This window comes from Bidens hawaiensis, unplaced genomic scaffold (genome assembly GCF_021521415.1).
Source record: "Bidens hawaiensis isolate Kalapana, Puna unplaced genomic scaffold, B.hawaiensis_p1.1 tig00014615_1, whole genome shotgun sequence".
NCBI lineage: Eukaryota > Viridiplantae > Streptophyta > Magnoliopsida > Asterales > Asteraceae > Bidens > Bidens hawaiensis.
In genome coordinates, this window is record NW_027492274.1 from 536779 (window position 1) to 553394 (window position 16616).

At 37.9% G+C, this 16616-nt stretch overlaps 1 protein-coding gene across 1 annotated transcript; it reads right to left on the reverse strand.

Moving 5' to 3' along the window:
• Positions 1 to 1785: 1785 nt before the first annotated feature.
• LOC143547106 (paired amphipathic helix protein Sin3-like 2) lies at positions 1786 to 9157 on the reverse strand. Its single transcript, XM_077038608.1, has 21 exons — positions 9005 to 9157; positions 8868 to 8919; positions 7751 to 7978; positions 7488 to 7671; positions 6964 to 7230; positions 6610 to 6889; positions 6396 to 6532; positions 6215 to 6290; positions 6089 to 6118; positions 5810 to 6006; positions 5564 to 5718; positions 5354 to 5481; positions 5011 to 5265; positions 4069 to 4922; positions 3884 to 3984; positions 3623 to 3761; positions 3397 to 3549; positions 3149 to 3309; positions 2432 to 2522; positions 2088 to 2236; positions 1786 to 1998 (listed from the first exon to the last, which is right to left on the reverse strand). The coding sequence occupies exons 2-20, from the start codon at positions 8915 to 8917 to the stop codon at positions 2096 to 2098; spliced, it is 3627 nt and encodes a 1208-aa protein (XP_076894723.1). The 5' UTR covers positions 8918 to 8919; positions 9005 to 9157; the 3' UTR covers positions 1786 to 1998; positions 2088 to 2095.
• Between the last annotated feature and the right edge of the window lie 7459 nt (positions 9158 to 16616).

Consider the following 16616-nt stretch of genomic DNA (forward strand, 5'->3'; position numbering starts at 1 on the left):
TCCCGCATCTCCTAACCCGTTAATAAATAATAATATTTACTAGATCATCAAGTTAATCCAATATTACTAAAATCAAGTTGATAACACTAAAACTACCAACAGTTATACGGGTTTTCATCAAGTTACTTAAATAGGCTTTTTTTTCTTGATGGTTATATATAGGTCCAGTATTTTAACTTTTCCTTTCTTTTTTCAGAAAAGTATTTAGGTCCAGTATTAGGATACGATATGACACAAACACGAAACATGTATACAAAACTAAAACCTATCGTGTATCTGTATCCCAAACCTGAACACGAACCTGTTAATAACATGTATACACGATAAGACACGAACCTGCCAAAGAATCGAAGAAGGGTTTGGTTGTTCGGTGGCGGTGGAGCCGCTACAACTGCGAGGAGCCGGAGTGCCGGACTACTAGAGAATCGGAGATGTGGAGAGGTAGACCGCAGAATCGAATGGTTGCGCTAACAGAGATATGAAAGGTTACCACTGGACTACCGGAGATCCGGAAAGGGCGAATTAGAGAAGGGTTTGTGTGTCGTCTGCTCGATGTTGGATTGGAACGATGTGTGCCGTGTTCAATTGTTTGGTATAAAAAATCTATGGTTAATATTTAGGGTATATAACATATTATATTATTATATATTTTTATTTATAAAAAAATCTAATCAGGTACTAATGGGTAATTTACAGTTAAACAGGTATTTTACTTGTTCAGACACGAAAATTAACAGGTTAATTCTTGTCTATCGGTTTAGTACACGAAACATGTTAAGGTCACACCCAATACATGTTAAAGTCAATATAGGTTCGTGTATAATTCTAAATACAATCAAAACTTTAGTTGTTTCAGTACACTATTCAAAGAGATTATCTCATACTTAATTTCAAGTATTTTGGGTTTTATTAACTTAGCATGCCAGTTTAAAATAGCAAATAGTTTTTACTTTTTAGATGGTTATCAGTTGATGTAAAGTTTTATCAAAGACCTTCCCTTTAACTAACATATTTAATTAACGCTATAAAATAAACCAAGTCGTTTGAATGGTTCAGGTTCATATTTTTTAAAACAAAAATCCAAATTTTATAATACCATTTTTCCACATATGTTGTTAGAGAGAATTGAACCCACTAACTTGCTTTTAAAATATATGTGGCTTACCAGCTCAAATATGATGAATTTCTCTTTTTCTTAATTGGTATAGATTTAGAACCTTCATTTTGATTTCTTTTAAAATACAAATACATATTATTTTTACTAATCTATATGTTATTATATATATTAAATTTAACTTTTGGTTTTATTTTTTTAACCACCCATGTATCACACGGGCTCTATAACCTATTTAGATATTATTACGACACAATATAACCCACCAATCGGTAATAGTTTTAATAATTGACTAACAATACTTGTAACTTTCACTTTTTTTCCCACTAGCCAGCAGCTAGTAAGAAAAAAAATATTCACTACACTTGTTTCTCATGTAACTGATTGGCCAGTCTAGTAAGACTGGTTCATCAAATACTTTCTGCTAACAAGGTCAACCACTTTCAGCTAACACTACCAAATTTTCATCACTAACCAACCACCCAAATAAACAATTCTTTCATGAGCAAACCACTAAAGATCCTTAATTATTCTAATAATATACTTGTTAATTATCATATAATGTAAGATATAAAAGGACATTAAAATATCCATGAACCAATCTACTGCATTATAAATAACAAAATCATCTTTCAACAACAGAAATGAAAAACAAAAACAAAAAATAACTGTATCAACCTCCATAATCAAACAAACATCAGCAACCTCTATACACAACAAACCCGAGCGCACCAGCGGTCTCTTTATGCTCAAAATCTACTGGAAATTGTAACAAACAGAAAATACGCTGTATTTACGAGGCCCTATCAACACTTGTTTATATAAAGCTTCAAATAACACTTGTTACATTAACAAATCCGCTTGCTTCACGGGTATCTAAAGATCTACAACAGCAAAACGAGCAATGATATATACCATGTTTCCAATTTATATTTACTCAACGATGATGTAGTTGAAATATATAAAAATGTACCTGCTAGACTATTGTGATGATAATGAGGCTGCTAAGAATTTGTGAAACCGTTCTACGTTTGACTGTTTTTTACTCTGGTGAGTTGATGTCTTTCGTCTTTTTCGTCTCTCACGGAAAAACAAGTCTTCTGTGTCGAGAACGTATGATATCTGCATTCACATATTATTTTGTTAATTATATAAATTACAATTATAACTTCTCGAGCCGGGGGTCTCACCGGAAGCAGCCTCACCCTACATAGCTTTGCTAATGGTGAGATTTACTGAGTACGATGATGATGACAATTATAACTTCCCCCAAAAATAATAGAAACCTAAAGTAATATTATATCAAATTGTGGGTACCTTTGAGGAGCTGCAAGACATCTTATACTCCAAACCGTTTACCACATGAGCACCTTCCATGACAACTGACTCATCCAACCGCTTTTTATTTCTGTATATATTGAAATTAATATATAAAACATCCTCAGGCTTTCAGAAACTTTGAAGTAATTTGCCCTATAAGATATTAAACCTAGGTAACTAATTCATTTAAAGTAACTTGCCCTATAAGATATTAAGGTGTCAAATAAAAGTAAGCCCGTAAACAAACCGAACGTTCAGTGAACAGTTCGTGAACCATTCGGCTGGAAGTTCATTTAGGTTCGTTTAGTTGAACAAACGAGAACGTTCAATCATTTATGTTCTAGAAGGTTCATTCTTTAAATTCGTTTAGCTTCATTTGTCTAAGTTCGTTAGTTTACACATGTTAGTTTACGTTCGTTCATATATTCATTTAAAATTATTTGGCCCGTTAACTTATTTAAGTTTTAATTAACTTTTAGGCCAACACATTGTATCTAACATTACATTTTACTGGTTTTAGCTCAACTATGTCTGCTCATTTACGCTCGTGAACCGTTCGCTTATATTGTTAACGAACACAAACAAACACGGACATTTTCATCTTCTTAACAAACAAACACAAACAAGAAACCCTGTTTGTTTAGTCATTCGCTTCCAATCAAATGTTTGGTTAGAGTTAAACGAACAAACCCGAAAAGGAACCAAATTTGTTACCTCTGCATCATAATGCAAGATTGTTTTTTTGCAGTAGCAACCGAAAGAAAATCTTTGTGAAGATAAGTAGAAAAATGAGGATCAACACAAACGGCAACAACTTCCGGCTTTTCAATCCCATCATCCATCAGCTGGATGGTCAAACGAGAAGGACAAGATGACTGCAAATAAACAAAAAAGATAAAGCATGTTAACAGCTCACGTGCGACGTGCGTTAATATGCAAATTAAAAAGAAAAGGAAACCTACACATTGAAATCTGTATATGTTCTCATCATGAAGAAGAACGTGTGCGTTTTCAAAATACACAGAATCAATAAACTTCTCTGGTTTTCGGGATCGTTCATATTCATATAGCTGAAGAAGTTTGTTGTCCATTTCATCACCAACAATGTTTTGAAGCTGCATGAAGAAAAATAACATAAAATAATAATCCAAATTTTTGAATAATAAAACAATTTAATAGGCAAATTACCTGTTTAATGAGCTTGTAAATCAGCTTGTCCAACGTAAATAACACATATGATTGATTTCCAATAATGGCTCGACAATCATCTTCAAATTTTGCATTATCAGAAACACCATCAAGTAAATTGTACAAAGAAGTCATAAATCTGCAAAGTATAATGACGGCATGTTAGAGGTCCATAAACCAGATTCCACATAAAATCTTGACAGAAAAATAAACGAGTGTAACAAATTACATAGAATAAAATAAACGAGTGTAACAAATTACATAGAATAGATATCTTTAGGGCTAGAATCTTTAGCAGCTCTCCGCCTTGCTTCATCAGATGCACAAAAAAGCTTAGCAGATGATAATCTTTCGTATAATACCTGAAAATTAATACAAAAATAAAAATTACGTGTAAGCAAAGATAATAATTACGACTAAAAAAACAATATAATACATAAACTTACTTGGTGGAGTCTAAAAAGTGTATAAAAGCCATCATTCCCATAAAAGACACGCGAGTCTTTCTTTTCAATACCACATGATGGCGTGGCGACACATTTAGCTAACGGTTTTGTGGTTCTTAAATAATAAATACCATCTCCAGAAACAAAGTTTGTATCCTCTGCATCGCCTTCACTTTCGGCTTTACCATCATCGTCATCATCATTTTCTCCATCTTCATCTTCATTTTCTTCCTTCGACAAGTCATCGTCACCAGCAGATTCACTACCGCTGACATCATCATGGTTATTTTCACTGTCTTCATCATCACCAATGTTTGACTCGTCAAAGTCACGATTAGGCGACAACTCACCCTCTTCTTTCTCAGGTTTAAGTGGCTCAATAGAACTTCCATTAGCCACTGCATCAGTATTTGATTTGATTTCATGACCATTTTCAGTAACTTTACTCTCTTTTCCTTTGGTCAAACTATCTCCATTTTCTAGAATGTTCTTTTGAAGATGCGTTTTATCTGGTGACCTGTGTTGATCTCCATTGCAAACTGGCTTTGGTTGACTATCAGTTTCTTGAACTGCACTTGCACCAGTGATTTTTGAAGGCTGGGAAGAAACACCAAGCACAGGCTCCAAGAAAGTTAACCAAAGAGTCAAAACTTTGTTGAGTTGTTCCTTGCTTGTGCAAATCTCTTCACATGAATACTTTATAAGTTTAAATGCATCTTCATGAATGTCACTATCAGTATATTTAAATTCAAGATTTGGTGAAATTAAGTGTCGGCTTCCAGCAGAGATACTATGCAGCAAGTCTTCATCTTTTTGACTTTTTCCCTTTATTTCCTTTATCTCGGCCACCAACGCTGTTTATTAAGATTTAAAACATATATTAAAAAGTCAAAACACGGGTTTCCTTAATTTTAAAACATGAACATGTAACTACAGACTTACATTTTGTGCTCAAATTCTTTGAATCTTGTTGTTTGAAATAGAAGCTACGGTGATCAAGTGACTTGTAATGGTTTTTTGCATAAATGTCTGCCCAAACTTTATTAAAGTCAGATTTACATTTTGACCACTCCTCTTGTTTCTGTTTAAGGCGCGTCAGCACAACAGGCAATGCGGCCGAAGGGTTCCTACGAAGCGTTTCCACGGCATCCAGACCATGATCACCATATAACCGCTCCATGCACCGTAAATTCAAAGCTGCACGCATTCACAAAGATATTAAACATCAAAACAGCATAATTGAAAGTCCTGTTAAGTAAAATAATATAATAATATTAGCATATACCAGGGAAGTGGTCTTCTATACGGATGGGAGTATCGGGATTGATTGTCTTATTGTTAATGTTGTTTAATAATTCCTCAGCTCGTTTAGCAGTTGATTTCACAGACTCCAGCAGCATATCAAGTTCAAACCTAGTGTCATTATTGAAGCGAAAGGGCATAAATAATTATAAGAAAAATTAACATATACAAAAGAATGATAAAACACGTTTACCTGTCATCCTCGCATCTGAATAAGCTTTCTTCATACTGGTTTCTACGCATATGTTTGAAGGAATAATCTTCACTACCAGAAGTAACAGACACCCAAAGCTCATTCAACACTTGAGTACCAAGGTCTGATCTTTGGCTAACTGATGGTATTGGATACTACAGAAGATGAAATCGAAAATATGTTAAAAATATGGAATAAATTACTTTTTCTTTTAAAAGAAATATAAATATGATGCAACGGGCTCACGTCATCAGGAAGAAGCCTGTAACTAGGAGTACAACGTTGACAATCAGAGAGATCAAGCTCTTGAATAGATTTGGCCCAATATTTCTCTTTGTACTTGTCTCTCTCTTTTGCAGCATCGTTTTCACGCCTGCTATGTTCTCTCTCTTTCTCCTCGGCTCTGGTTGATTTAGATACATGCCCATCGCCCCATAAAGATTCTGCCACATGAAATAAACGAAAAATCTTTAAAAAACTGTAATTAAACAAGATTGTAAAGTAAATAATAGGAAAAATACGTACTTTTATCCATGACACCAGCAAGGAATCCATCTGAAAACAGGAAAGTATTGAAAATTTAAATGTAACAAAAGAATTCCCAAGAGGAGAAAAAAAGAGCATATCCAGTATGATAGTTCTAATATTTACCTATATTTTCACAACGTTCCAAAAACGTGCTAAATCCTTCCATAAGATCCGGGTGCTTTCCAAGAAGATCAGAAACCTGTTAAAATAAGTCCCAGATATCAAAATTCCAAATTTGAAAAAACATGTTTAAGATAACAGTGTATAATTAGGTGTTAAATATGTAGCAAGTTATATAACATACCAAGCTTTGTAGTTCCTTCCTTGTAATTATTTCTGTGCTAAAGATATGCAAACATTTCAAGAATGCTTGGTAATCATCTTGATTATGCAATCTATCCTTCACTTTCTCACAGAAAGTAAATTCTTGGACGTACATACCTGTAACGTATAAATACTCTAATGTCAGAATTGTCCTATTTTAAATTGACCAACAAGTGTGCAAATAATTAACTCACTTCTCATTGAATCTTTATCACCATGTGAGCCCACACCAGAAGGGACTCCAAAATCTTCAATCTTGCTTGAAGATTTTCGTTTCTCAATATGACGTGTGTCCCGATTAGCATCATGATCAGTTTCTTTGTAATCTTGATCAAGATTTCTCCTATCTCTGCTGTCCTTTTCAGATCGCTTTCTCTGATCCTTGTAAAACTTCATTGCTTTATCATCCTCGTCAGCGTTTAGATCCAGTTCAGGATGTGAACCAGAGATTCGATCTTGCCGGCCTCCTCGTGGCTGATTACATCACATATTTAGTCACTCATGATATAATAATATAGCAAAACACTTCTAAAAATCAACTACAATACCTTATTATCCGCTTGTGCATGCTTATGTGGAGCCATTGCTAAGCTCCGTTCATCATAACGATGTCGGCCCAATGAAGCATGATGCGCAGATGCAGCAGCAGAAGCATCTGGCATGAACTTTGTGAATTCATCAAGAAGATCAGGTTGATCATCAAAAAGTGCAGCAACTTCTAGGTAAACATCATTGATGCCCTTTTGTTCTTTTCGGTACATGTTCAGGATGTCCAAAAACGAATTGTACACATGATCATCGTTTTGGAAACGTTTCTGTAAATCAAACGAGTTAACAGATGTATTACAGAAATAAAATAACACTCCCTGCGATAAGTGTCCACTAGACAAAAATGTAAATGGTTTTAAATAAATATATAACACCAACGTTAGGGCAACAAAGTATACATAATTTTAGATACAGGCAACTAATGCAGTTTAGTTATTAAGGGTCGAAATGGAAACTTGATAAACGAATTTGGAAGTGGACACTTATTTTGGGACAAACTAAAATAGAAAGGTAGAAAATTTACCTTTATTTTGTTTACAAAACTTATAGCCTCTTCAAACTCCACTGTTTTTTTCGGCGGAGGCTCATCATCCTCGATTACAGTAATTTCATACCCTTTGGGCAAGAAAGTGTTGAACCCGAAAATCAAATTATTATGACCTTTAAACAAGTCTTTTACCCTTGCTATGACGCCAGCAGTATCAATTCTGCACCAAACAAGCTAGCGAATGAGTTGTATGATCAACATAACTAGTAAATTCTCAACAAAAGTTAAACTTCATGTACCTTTGTGCTTTGAAATCTTTCATCACATCAAGAAACATGTCATATTTTTCTCTTTGGCCTTGAAACATATCCTTAACTTGTTTTAAATAAGTTAATGCATCATTAGTTGTGAGCGTTTGTGCACTACTACCACCTCCCGTCCTTCCACCTCCTCTTCCTCCTCCTGCACCCGACCCTCCTGCCACCTCCCCTACTCCTTCATCTCCCGGTGCATGTGGTTGACCATATCTTCAACATAAAAGAAAACGACAAAATGCCAAAAACTTGCCATCAGATATGCAGAACAAGTTGTAAACAGTGCACATACACACTTTTATGATAATCACAGGTCCTATTTCATGCACTTTTCATCACGCACCACCATGGAAAAGCCAAATATGGGATACAATAAAATAAAAACATTACAGCATTTGCAATCACACCTTTAACAACACAAACCCTAAAAAATAAGAAACCAAAACCTAATCATAGTACCAACTGCAAATTTATTTACTTCCGGCGGAAATAACTGAACAAAATTTAACAATCTACCATTACATGCTTTACATACAGATCAAAAACAGCCGTCTATTCACAATTTGCAATTAAATATCAGAGTATATCAGATGTGCAGAACAAGTTATAAATAGTAGACATAAACCATTCTACGATAATCACAGGTCATATTTCATTCAATTTTCATCACACACCACATGGATAAGTCATATAACAAATAACACTATTAAAAAAAACATTTTGCAAACCCTAAAAGGTAACAAACGAAAACCTAATCAGCGTGCCGACAGCGGCTGCAATTTATTTATTTCAGCAAAATAACAGAAACTTCCACACAAAGACTAACAATTCACCATTACACATGCTTCACATCCAAATCAAAAAAACATCAAAATCCACCGCGAACTCATACCTCACAAAAAATACATAATTCAAAACCTAAATTACACAATCTGACATAACAGCATACCACACATCACATCAATCCACAAAATCCTAACACGAACCCTATCACACCATCCAGAAAACTCAAAGTCAAAGAAGCAACCAACAAAACACAAATTAATTAAAAAAAATATTCACATCAATCAACACAAATTCAATTGAAAGGCAGAAATCTTACGGCCGCTTGAATTGAGAACTGTTGTAGCCGTCATCTCGTACACGCTTCATCCCTAAAATCAGAAACAGATTAAGTAAATCGGTTTTTAAAATCTGTTAACAAACAATTATAAAAATAATAATAATTATTATTATTACCGGTGAAGTTGCCTTCACGGAAAGCAAATTAAAAGAGATCTAGTAACAACAAACAGAATTAACAAGTTAATCGGCCTGCAGATCGAACGAACAGACAACACCACCAGCAGAGGCAAACAAACCAGTTTGAGAACAAGAGAGAAACAAAAAGAAGAAAATATATATATTTGTGAGTGTATTTACGTGACACTCATGGTTTTCTATATATATATATATATATTTTAATATATTATAGTGGCAAGTGAAAATCTATTGTTGTAAGTTGTTGGGCTTTTGTCTTGGGCTTGGGTTTAATGTGGGCCACCTTTTGGTGTTTTAGGGTTGTACTTGGTGTGAAACTGAAGCTGTGGTCTGTGGATATGGGATGGGGGGTTTTGTAACTAACTATTAGTTTTAAGGGAAAGAGTTTATCATGTGGGTGGGTTAAAGTAATAAAGTTGACTAATTACGGAGTATTATTTTAATGAAAAGGGTTTATTATGTGCGGTAAAGCCAAGGTAGCTGTGTCATGTGTTAAAGGTATCTAAAAAATTAGCAAACACTAGTTTTTTTTGTTTTTTTTATAATATTGATTACTTAATTCTCAAGTTACTAATAATTTTAGGATGTGATGAATTTACGGTAGCTTGTGTTCATCGTTCATTGTGTCAGTATTTCAGAAACAGTTTTTTTTGTCTAAATGCTTAAATGATACATTTTACTAAGACTGAATCATTGACTTTTTATTCAACGCTTTAACCACTTTACCAGCTATTAAAAGTGGGAATGGTTGTAAACTGAATTTACTTACCTTTATTTGTTAAACAAAGCACTGTAGGTTTTAAAATATTTTATAATCATTTTGTTATGTGTTTTAAGTCACAAATCCGTGAGAAAACATATTTTTAGTATTTTTTCTTGCATTTTTAAACATTTAATATATCAAAGTTGTAAAAAGAAAATTCATTTAAAAAACTCAAAAAATGATTTAAGGTTTTGGTTTGTGATTTATAATTAACTTATTTTAAGTATAAATAATTTATTATAAATGTTCAGGATAAGAATTATGATTTTGGATACGACTTTGTTAACATTCCATATATTTTATACGAGTTGGATCTAAGATAAAAGAGATATTCCGTGCGTACCATTCGAAGCGAAGGAAGAAAAAACATAGTGGCAATTGAGTACAACAAATCACAAATTGTAAGTATATTAATAAAATTGCACTACAATATTGCACGTTGCATACTTTTATTACGTCAAAATTAATTTACAAGTAACATAATAAAATTAATCTACTTGTAAAACTGTAGCGTAATAAAGTTACGCTATTTGTAAATTCTATAGCATAATAAAACTACTCTAGTTAGTTTTTATGATATAGTGTAATTACATTATACGCGTAACTAACATATTAATTACCAGCGCATCCTTTTCCTCTTTGCTTTGAATTTTCGAACAATAACTTCAATTGTACCGCCGACATATTTCATGTTGTCGTATTTATTTTGTTAATATCGATAAGGTTAATTCTCAAGTTACTAATGACTATTAGAATGCGTGGTTAATTTTAAGTAGCCTGTGTACTTAAATAAATTGTTTTCTTTAAAAACCAAAACGTTTAATTTACATGCTGGAAAACATTTTCACATTAGGACGACAAGATATCATAATTATTATTACCAGTAAAAATTGATTTCTGTTAGAAACCTTAACCAAATGTTTCATATCTAATGTGTTTTTGTTTATATGTAGGGTGGAACCAACTATCTATAGTTACCTACTTAAAGGTCAATTTTTTTAACGGTCAACAAGTCTTTCAAATAGGTAACTGGTTAAATTCATCATATCGGGATACACTTGTTTTTTATCCGGGAAAAACCCTCACCTAAAACCAATGTATGTGAACACTCGCCCGAAGTCAAGACAGTGCGGTGAGATAAAACTCGTTCAGCTTAAGAATCCAACTAGTGAAAGTCACCTATTCGCCTAGTCTCTCATCATCACTCTGGTGCCTCTTAAACTAAATGTTAGAGGCAGGATTCAAACATGTGTCACATGGAAGTGTGGAACACCAGGTCACTCACTTACCACTCCACCACTAGCTCATTAACACCTACTTAAAATAATCAACGATGGAATTTGTTTACTGCTCAATTTACTAATTTTCATTTTAATAAACCAAATCCCAATATTATGGGCAGGTAAAAGGTTGTTGCAATTGCAATAAGTGCATGTTTTGTACTCTCCTAATGATTCTACTAATAGACTATTTCTGAATCAGTTAGAGGTAGGATGATGATTTTTTAGTTACACATCTTAGTGGCTCATAGAGCCTCTTAAAATATATTGAATGATTCAAAAACAACCTCTTAATTAATTAGACATCTTAATGATTCAGTATAAGATTGTCAAACAGCCCAATAAGTTATACCTTATAAGGTCATCCTCTATGGTGAGGGGCTTCGAAGCCCCTCCCCAGTGCCATGTCAGCGTCACGTGGGCACTGAGGGCTTCAAAACCCCACCCCAAATATGCCCCTCTATGGTGCGGGGGCTTCGAAGCCCCTTAATTTTTTTATTTTTTTATAAATTAAGGAGTGGGGCCCACCAACATTCACCATTATCCAACACCCAACATATCTTCCTTCTTCAACACCCAACATATCTTCCTTCTTCAACACCACCTTCAAATTGGTCGGAACATGGTTATCGCCTGAGCTCATGGTCGGAACACCCAAATAATCTTAATCCACCACCATCTTCAAATAATCTTAATCCACCACCAAATAAATTAAGGTGTGCCGAAGCTCATGGTTATCGCCGGCGTTGCCACCCTCGTGTTCGGCCCCAAGGCCATGCCGGAAATTGGTCGGAACATGGTGGTTGGTGACTGATGAAGAAGGGGATGTAGCCGTTGAAAGGGGGGCCCCACCAAAACAATCCCAAGTGCGCCGGCCGTTGCAACGCTGGGCAGCACCGCGCCAATGACCAAACCGCGCCCTGCTATGGTGTTTCACGCCCCAAGGTCGCCCTCCACGGCGCCCCATAGCGAAGGGTCTAACTATTGATCATCAAATTGTATAGTGTGAACATATATCCAAATTTCAGTCTTGTACTCGAAAATCCAAATGGGAATCTGAATTTTGAACAAAAAAACTATTATATATTAATTTTAAAATATATCTATAAATTTAAAACGAAATTATTGTAATATCTGAAATAAATGCTTTGTTGTGTCATTGTTTAAAAACTTTCTTTCAATCCAATCCAAACAATATAGTATATCATCCACTTACTACACTTTCAAACAACAAAACATGTGCAAGCATCTTATGTCACACCATCTCCCAACAAAACATGTTCAAATTTCGTTATTTAACAGCATATAATCAGTCTCAAAATGAACTGCCTAACACCCCTCCCTACCACAATTCGCTATTCCGCTATGTAATTTCCCACTTAATTTGTTACGGCACTCCTATAAGCAACAATGACATATTTATAAGGTTTTAATTGTTACTTATAAAAATAAGGTATATTTAGCATCTCAAAAGGACTTACAAGAAGTTTAGCTTTTCTGAAGAATCCCACCGAGAATGTCCGCATTGTCACATTCACAGCTTGGGCATATGCATTTCTTCTGCACCTTGTCACAAAGGGAAGCGTAAAGAAGACTTCCACTCGAAGAGAAATTTCGAGGAAACCTTCAAACCAAAGAACACGGGGGGAAACCCACGTGACTTTTCCAAAACTTTCAGACCAACTGTTGCGAATGCGGGAACGTCCAAATTCGCAAGGGATATTGCGGAAGCAATCGCTCCAAAGAGTGCCAAACAGATGTCCAACATAGGCACTTATGATGGCATATCTGACCCGGACGATTACCTGAATAGATTTATAGCGGGGGCAACCGTCAGTAATTGGACGGAACCCACGTGGTGTTACATGTTCCAAATGACGCTCGTCGGGGCAGCCAGAGCATGGTTTGATCGTCTACCGGTCCACCACATCTATGATTGGGCAGACTTCCAGCACAAGTTCAGCCAGCACTTCAGCCAACAAAGAAAATATACTGAAGAGCAGTGGACGATCCTCAACTGCGTCCGAGAGGAAGACGAATCTTTGCTAGACTTCATCACTCGCTTCAACTCAAAGAAGCTAAGTCTGGGCACCATTAGCGAAGACCTTGTTCGCACCGCTTTCATCCAGGGTGCTGAGTACCCAGAACTCATCCGCACGTTGACGGGTAAAGATGGCATGCCATCCACGTGGGATGCCATCATGACGGCAGCTAAACGCTTCGCCGAGACGGAGAAGCAACTGGGTAGAAATCTTCCCCAGAGCACAAACCTCTACACGCAGAGAACAAGAGAAAATAACGTCCGTACCGCCCGACAAAATAAGAAGAGGAAGCTTGGTATTTGGCAGTCAAGGATAAACTTTGACACCTCATCCAGCTCTCGCCCTCTCTTAGGCGGAAGGGACAACACGCACTCGTCAAACCGGAATCCCAGATGGACGCCACTCACCAAAAGCGTCACCGAGATATTTGCCACCGAGAAACTCCCATGGCCAAAGGCTCTAATAATCCGACAGTGTCATGACGCTGATCAGAGTAAATCCTGTGACTTCCACGGGACCAAAGGCCACACCACGGAGGAATGCACATCTTTGAAGGATATCGTCGAAACATTCGTCAAAGATGGAAAACTCACGCACCTCGTGGCGTCAATCAAGAACGGAGGGAGGAATGACAATCGTTACAAGGCAATGGACGAAAGCCCGTCGACATCAGCATTCACATGGTTCATGGCAACGTCAGAGGAAGAAAACGACGAACAACAAAGCCAAGTGCGTGGAAGGAAGCTGAAGTGCGCTTCCCGCGTGTGCCAGGAGGGCCCAACAAAGAAGGCCCCATAATCATCAAAAGCCAGCTAGGGCACTACATCACATCCCGCACTCTTGCGGATAACGGCGCTTCGTCAACGGTCATGTATAGGCAGTTCTTCGACAAGCTAGACGACGAAGACAAAGAACGCCTAGAAACAGTTTACGCCTCGATGGAAGGGTTCGATGGCAGCACAAACACCCCCTTGGGTATCCTATCCTTCCCCGTCACTCTCACAGACGGGAAGTACTCCCGCACAGAAGACGTGGACTTCGTTGTAATGAGGAAGCCACACCACACATACGACATTCTCTTCGGGAGAGATGGGATGGCAAGATTTAATGCCGTGGTGTCTTCGGTCCATAGCATGATGGGATGGCCAACAGCTGAGGGTGTCGCGATGATCACGGGTATTCCCCAGGTATGCATCGCATCTGTCTCATCTAAACCCAAACCAAAGATGGCTAAACCAACCATTACCGAGCCGGAAGAATGGGCCTTCAATGGCAAGTACCCTGACCAGGCCGTTACCATTGGCCCAACGATCACTAATCCCACGCGCACCTTACTCAAACGCTTATTGCAAAAAAATACTGACATCTTCGCATGGACACCAGCTGACATGACTGGTGTACCCCGAAGTAAGGCGGAGCATAAGCTCAAGTGTGACCCGGCTTTTACGCCGGTCATACAAAAGCGTCGTGTAATGGGTGCGGAAAAGGCTAACGCGTGTAGAACCCAAGTCAAGGAACTCCTTGACGCATGCATCGTACGCGTTAGTAAATATCAAACATGGGTTGCAAATCCCGTCATGGTACCGAAATCCAACAAACAATGGCGCATGTGCATAGATTTTAAAGACCTAAACAAAGCATGCCCCAAGGATTGTTACCCGTTACCTGAAATTGACCTTAAGGTAGATTCGTTAGTACCGTTTCGCCTTAAATGCTTCCTTGATGCGTATAAGGGATACCATCAAATCCACATGGTCGTTGACGATCAGGACAAAACCGCATTTCGGACGCCCGATGGCACATTTTGTTACCAAATGATGGCATTCGGACTTAAGAATGTTGGGTCCACGTACCAACGCCTGATGGATAAAGAGTTCCATGCCCAAATCGGGAGGAACTTAGAAGTTTACATGGATGACTTGGTCATCAAAAGCCTTGAGCCAGAGGCGATGTTGACAGACATCGAAGAAACTTTCAACAGGCTCAGAAAAATAAACATGAAGCTCAACCCGAGCAAGTGTTCCTTTGGGATGGAAGAAGGGAAGTTCTTAGGAGTCATCGTTACCAAAGATGGCTTCAGATCAAACCCTGAAAAGGTCGAAGCCATTATGAAAATGGAATCACCTACTACCATCAAACAGGCTCAGACACTGAATGGACGACTAGTCGCACTTAACCGCTTTTTGGCAAACCATGCGGATAGGTCGTTCCCATTCGTGTCAACATTGAGAAACTACTTGAAGAAAACGCACTTCCGCTTGACACCAGAAGCGGAAGCAGCTTTTCAAGAGATTCGGTCACGCTTGATCGAACTCCCAATGCTCACAGCACCAGAAGTGGGGAGGATTTAATTCTCTACCTCTCCGCCACAGACAGAGCAACCGGGGCAGTCTTACTAGTAGAACGAAAAGGCATCCAGATGCCCATCTACTATGTAAGCCGCGTCTTAACGGACGTGGAAAACCGGTACTCTACCCTGGAAAAATTAGTCTTAGCACTTGTACAGGCTTCACGCAGGCTAAGACGATATTTCCAAGGTCACCCAATCACCATTCTCACCAACTTCAAACTTGCAAACGTTCTAGGCAAACCCGAGTTGTCGGGACGCCTAGCCAAATGGGCAATTGAGTTAGGGGAATACGCGATAAAGTACAAGCCAAGACCAGCCATAAAAGGCCAGGTCTTGGCCGACTTTATTGCGGAAGTCCCCGCATCGCGGTAAAAAGAGTGCCAGGAAGAGGCTCAACCCTCTCCAGCACAAGACAACGATGTCTGGCGACTCTACACTGATGGAGCAGCCAACAACGAAGGTTCAGGCGCAGGGTTGAAACTAATTAACCCAGCAGGCCAAGAATACACTTACGCTATTCGGCTTGATTTCCCAAGTACGAACAATGAAGCGGAATACGAAGCATTCTTGGCCGGATTAAGAATTGCGCGTAAGATGGGAGTGAAAAACTTGGAAGCCCACGTGGACTCCATGCTAGTAGCCAACCAGATAAACGGGACGTACACGGCCGTGAATGACATAATGGCCCTGTACCTTGCACAAGCCAAAACCCTTATGCGCGATTTTAACGATTGCAAAGTGGTGCACATCAAGCGAAGCGAAAACAAATCTGCGGATGCGTTAAGCAAGCTTGCATCGTTAGCCTTCACCCACTTGGGAAAGGACATCCGCGTTGAACTTCTTGGAGTACCATCAGTCCCGTACAAGGAAATTTGTGTCATCCAAACCGGCACGGAAACATGGATGACACCAATCATAAATTACCTTGCAGCGGGTATACTACCAGAGTCGAAGACACAGGCAAGAAAGATACGCTGTAAATCACTGAACTATCAACTTGTTGATGACATATTTTACAGGCGTAACTTTCTCGGCCCACTCCTCAGATACGTTGACGACCAAGATGCTGACTACCTCCTAAGGGAAGTACACGAAGGCATCTGTGGAGTACACGCAGGTCCACGCGCAGTTGTAGCTAAGCTAAACAACGCGGGAT

What these genes read in the sequence shown, in the direction of transcription:
- LOC143547106 (XM_077038608.1), bottom strand. Translation starts at nt 8,917, where the DNA reads ATGAAGCGTGTACGAGATGACGGCTACAACAGTTCTCAATTCAAGCGG. An exon ending in TGCTGGTGTCATGGATAAAA is followed by an intron (nt 6,007 to 6,088) that starts GTACGTATTTTT and finishes TTCATGTGGCAG; the next exon opens with AATCTTTATGGGGCGATGGG. An exon ending in TCTTGCATTATGATGCAGAG is followed by an intron (nt 2,523 to 3,148) that starts GTAACAAATTTG and finishes CAATATATACAG; the next exon opens with AAATAAAAAGCGGTTGGATG.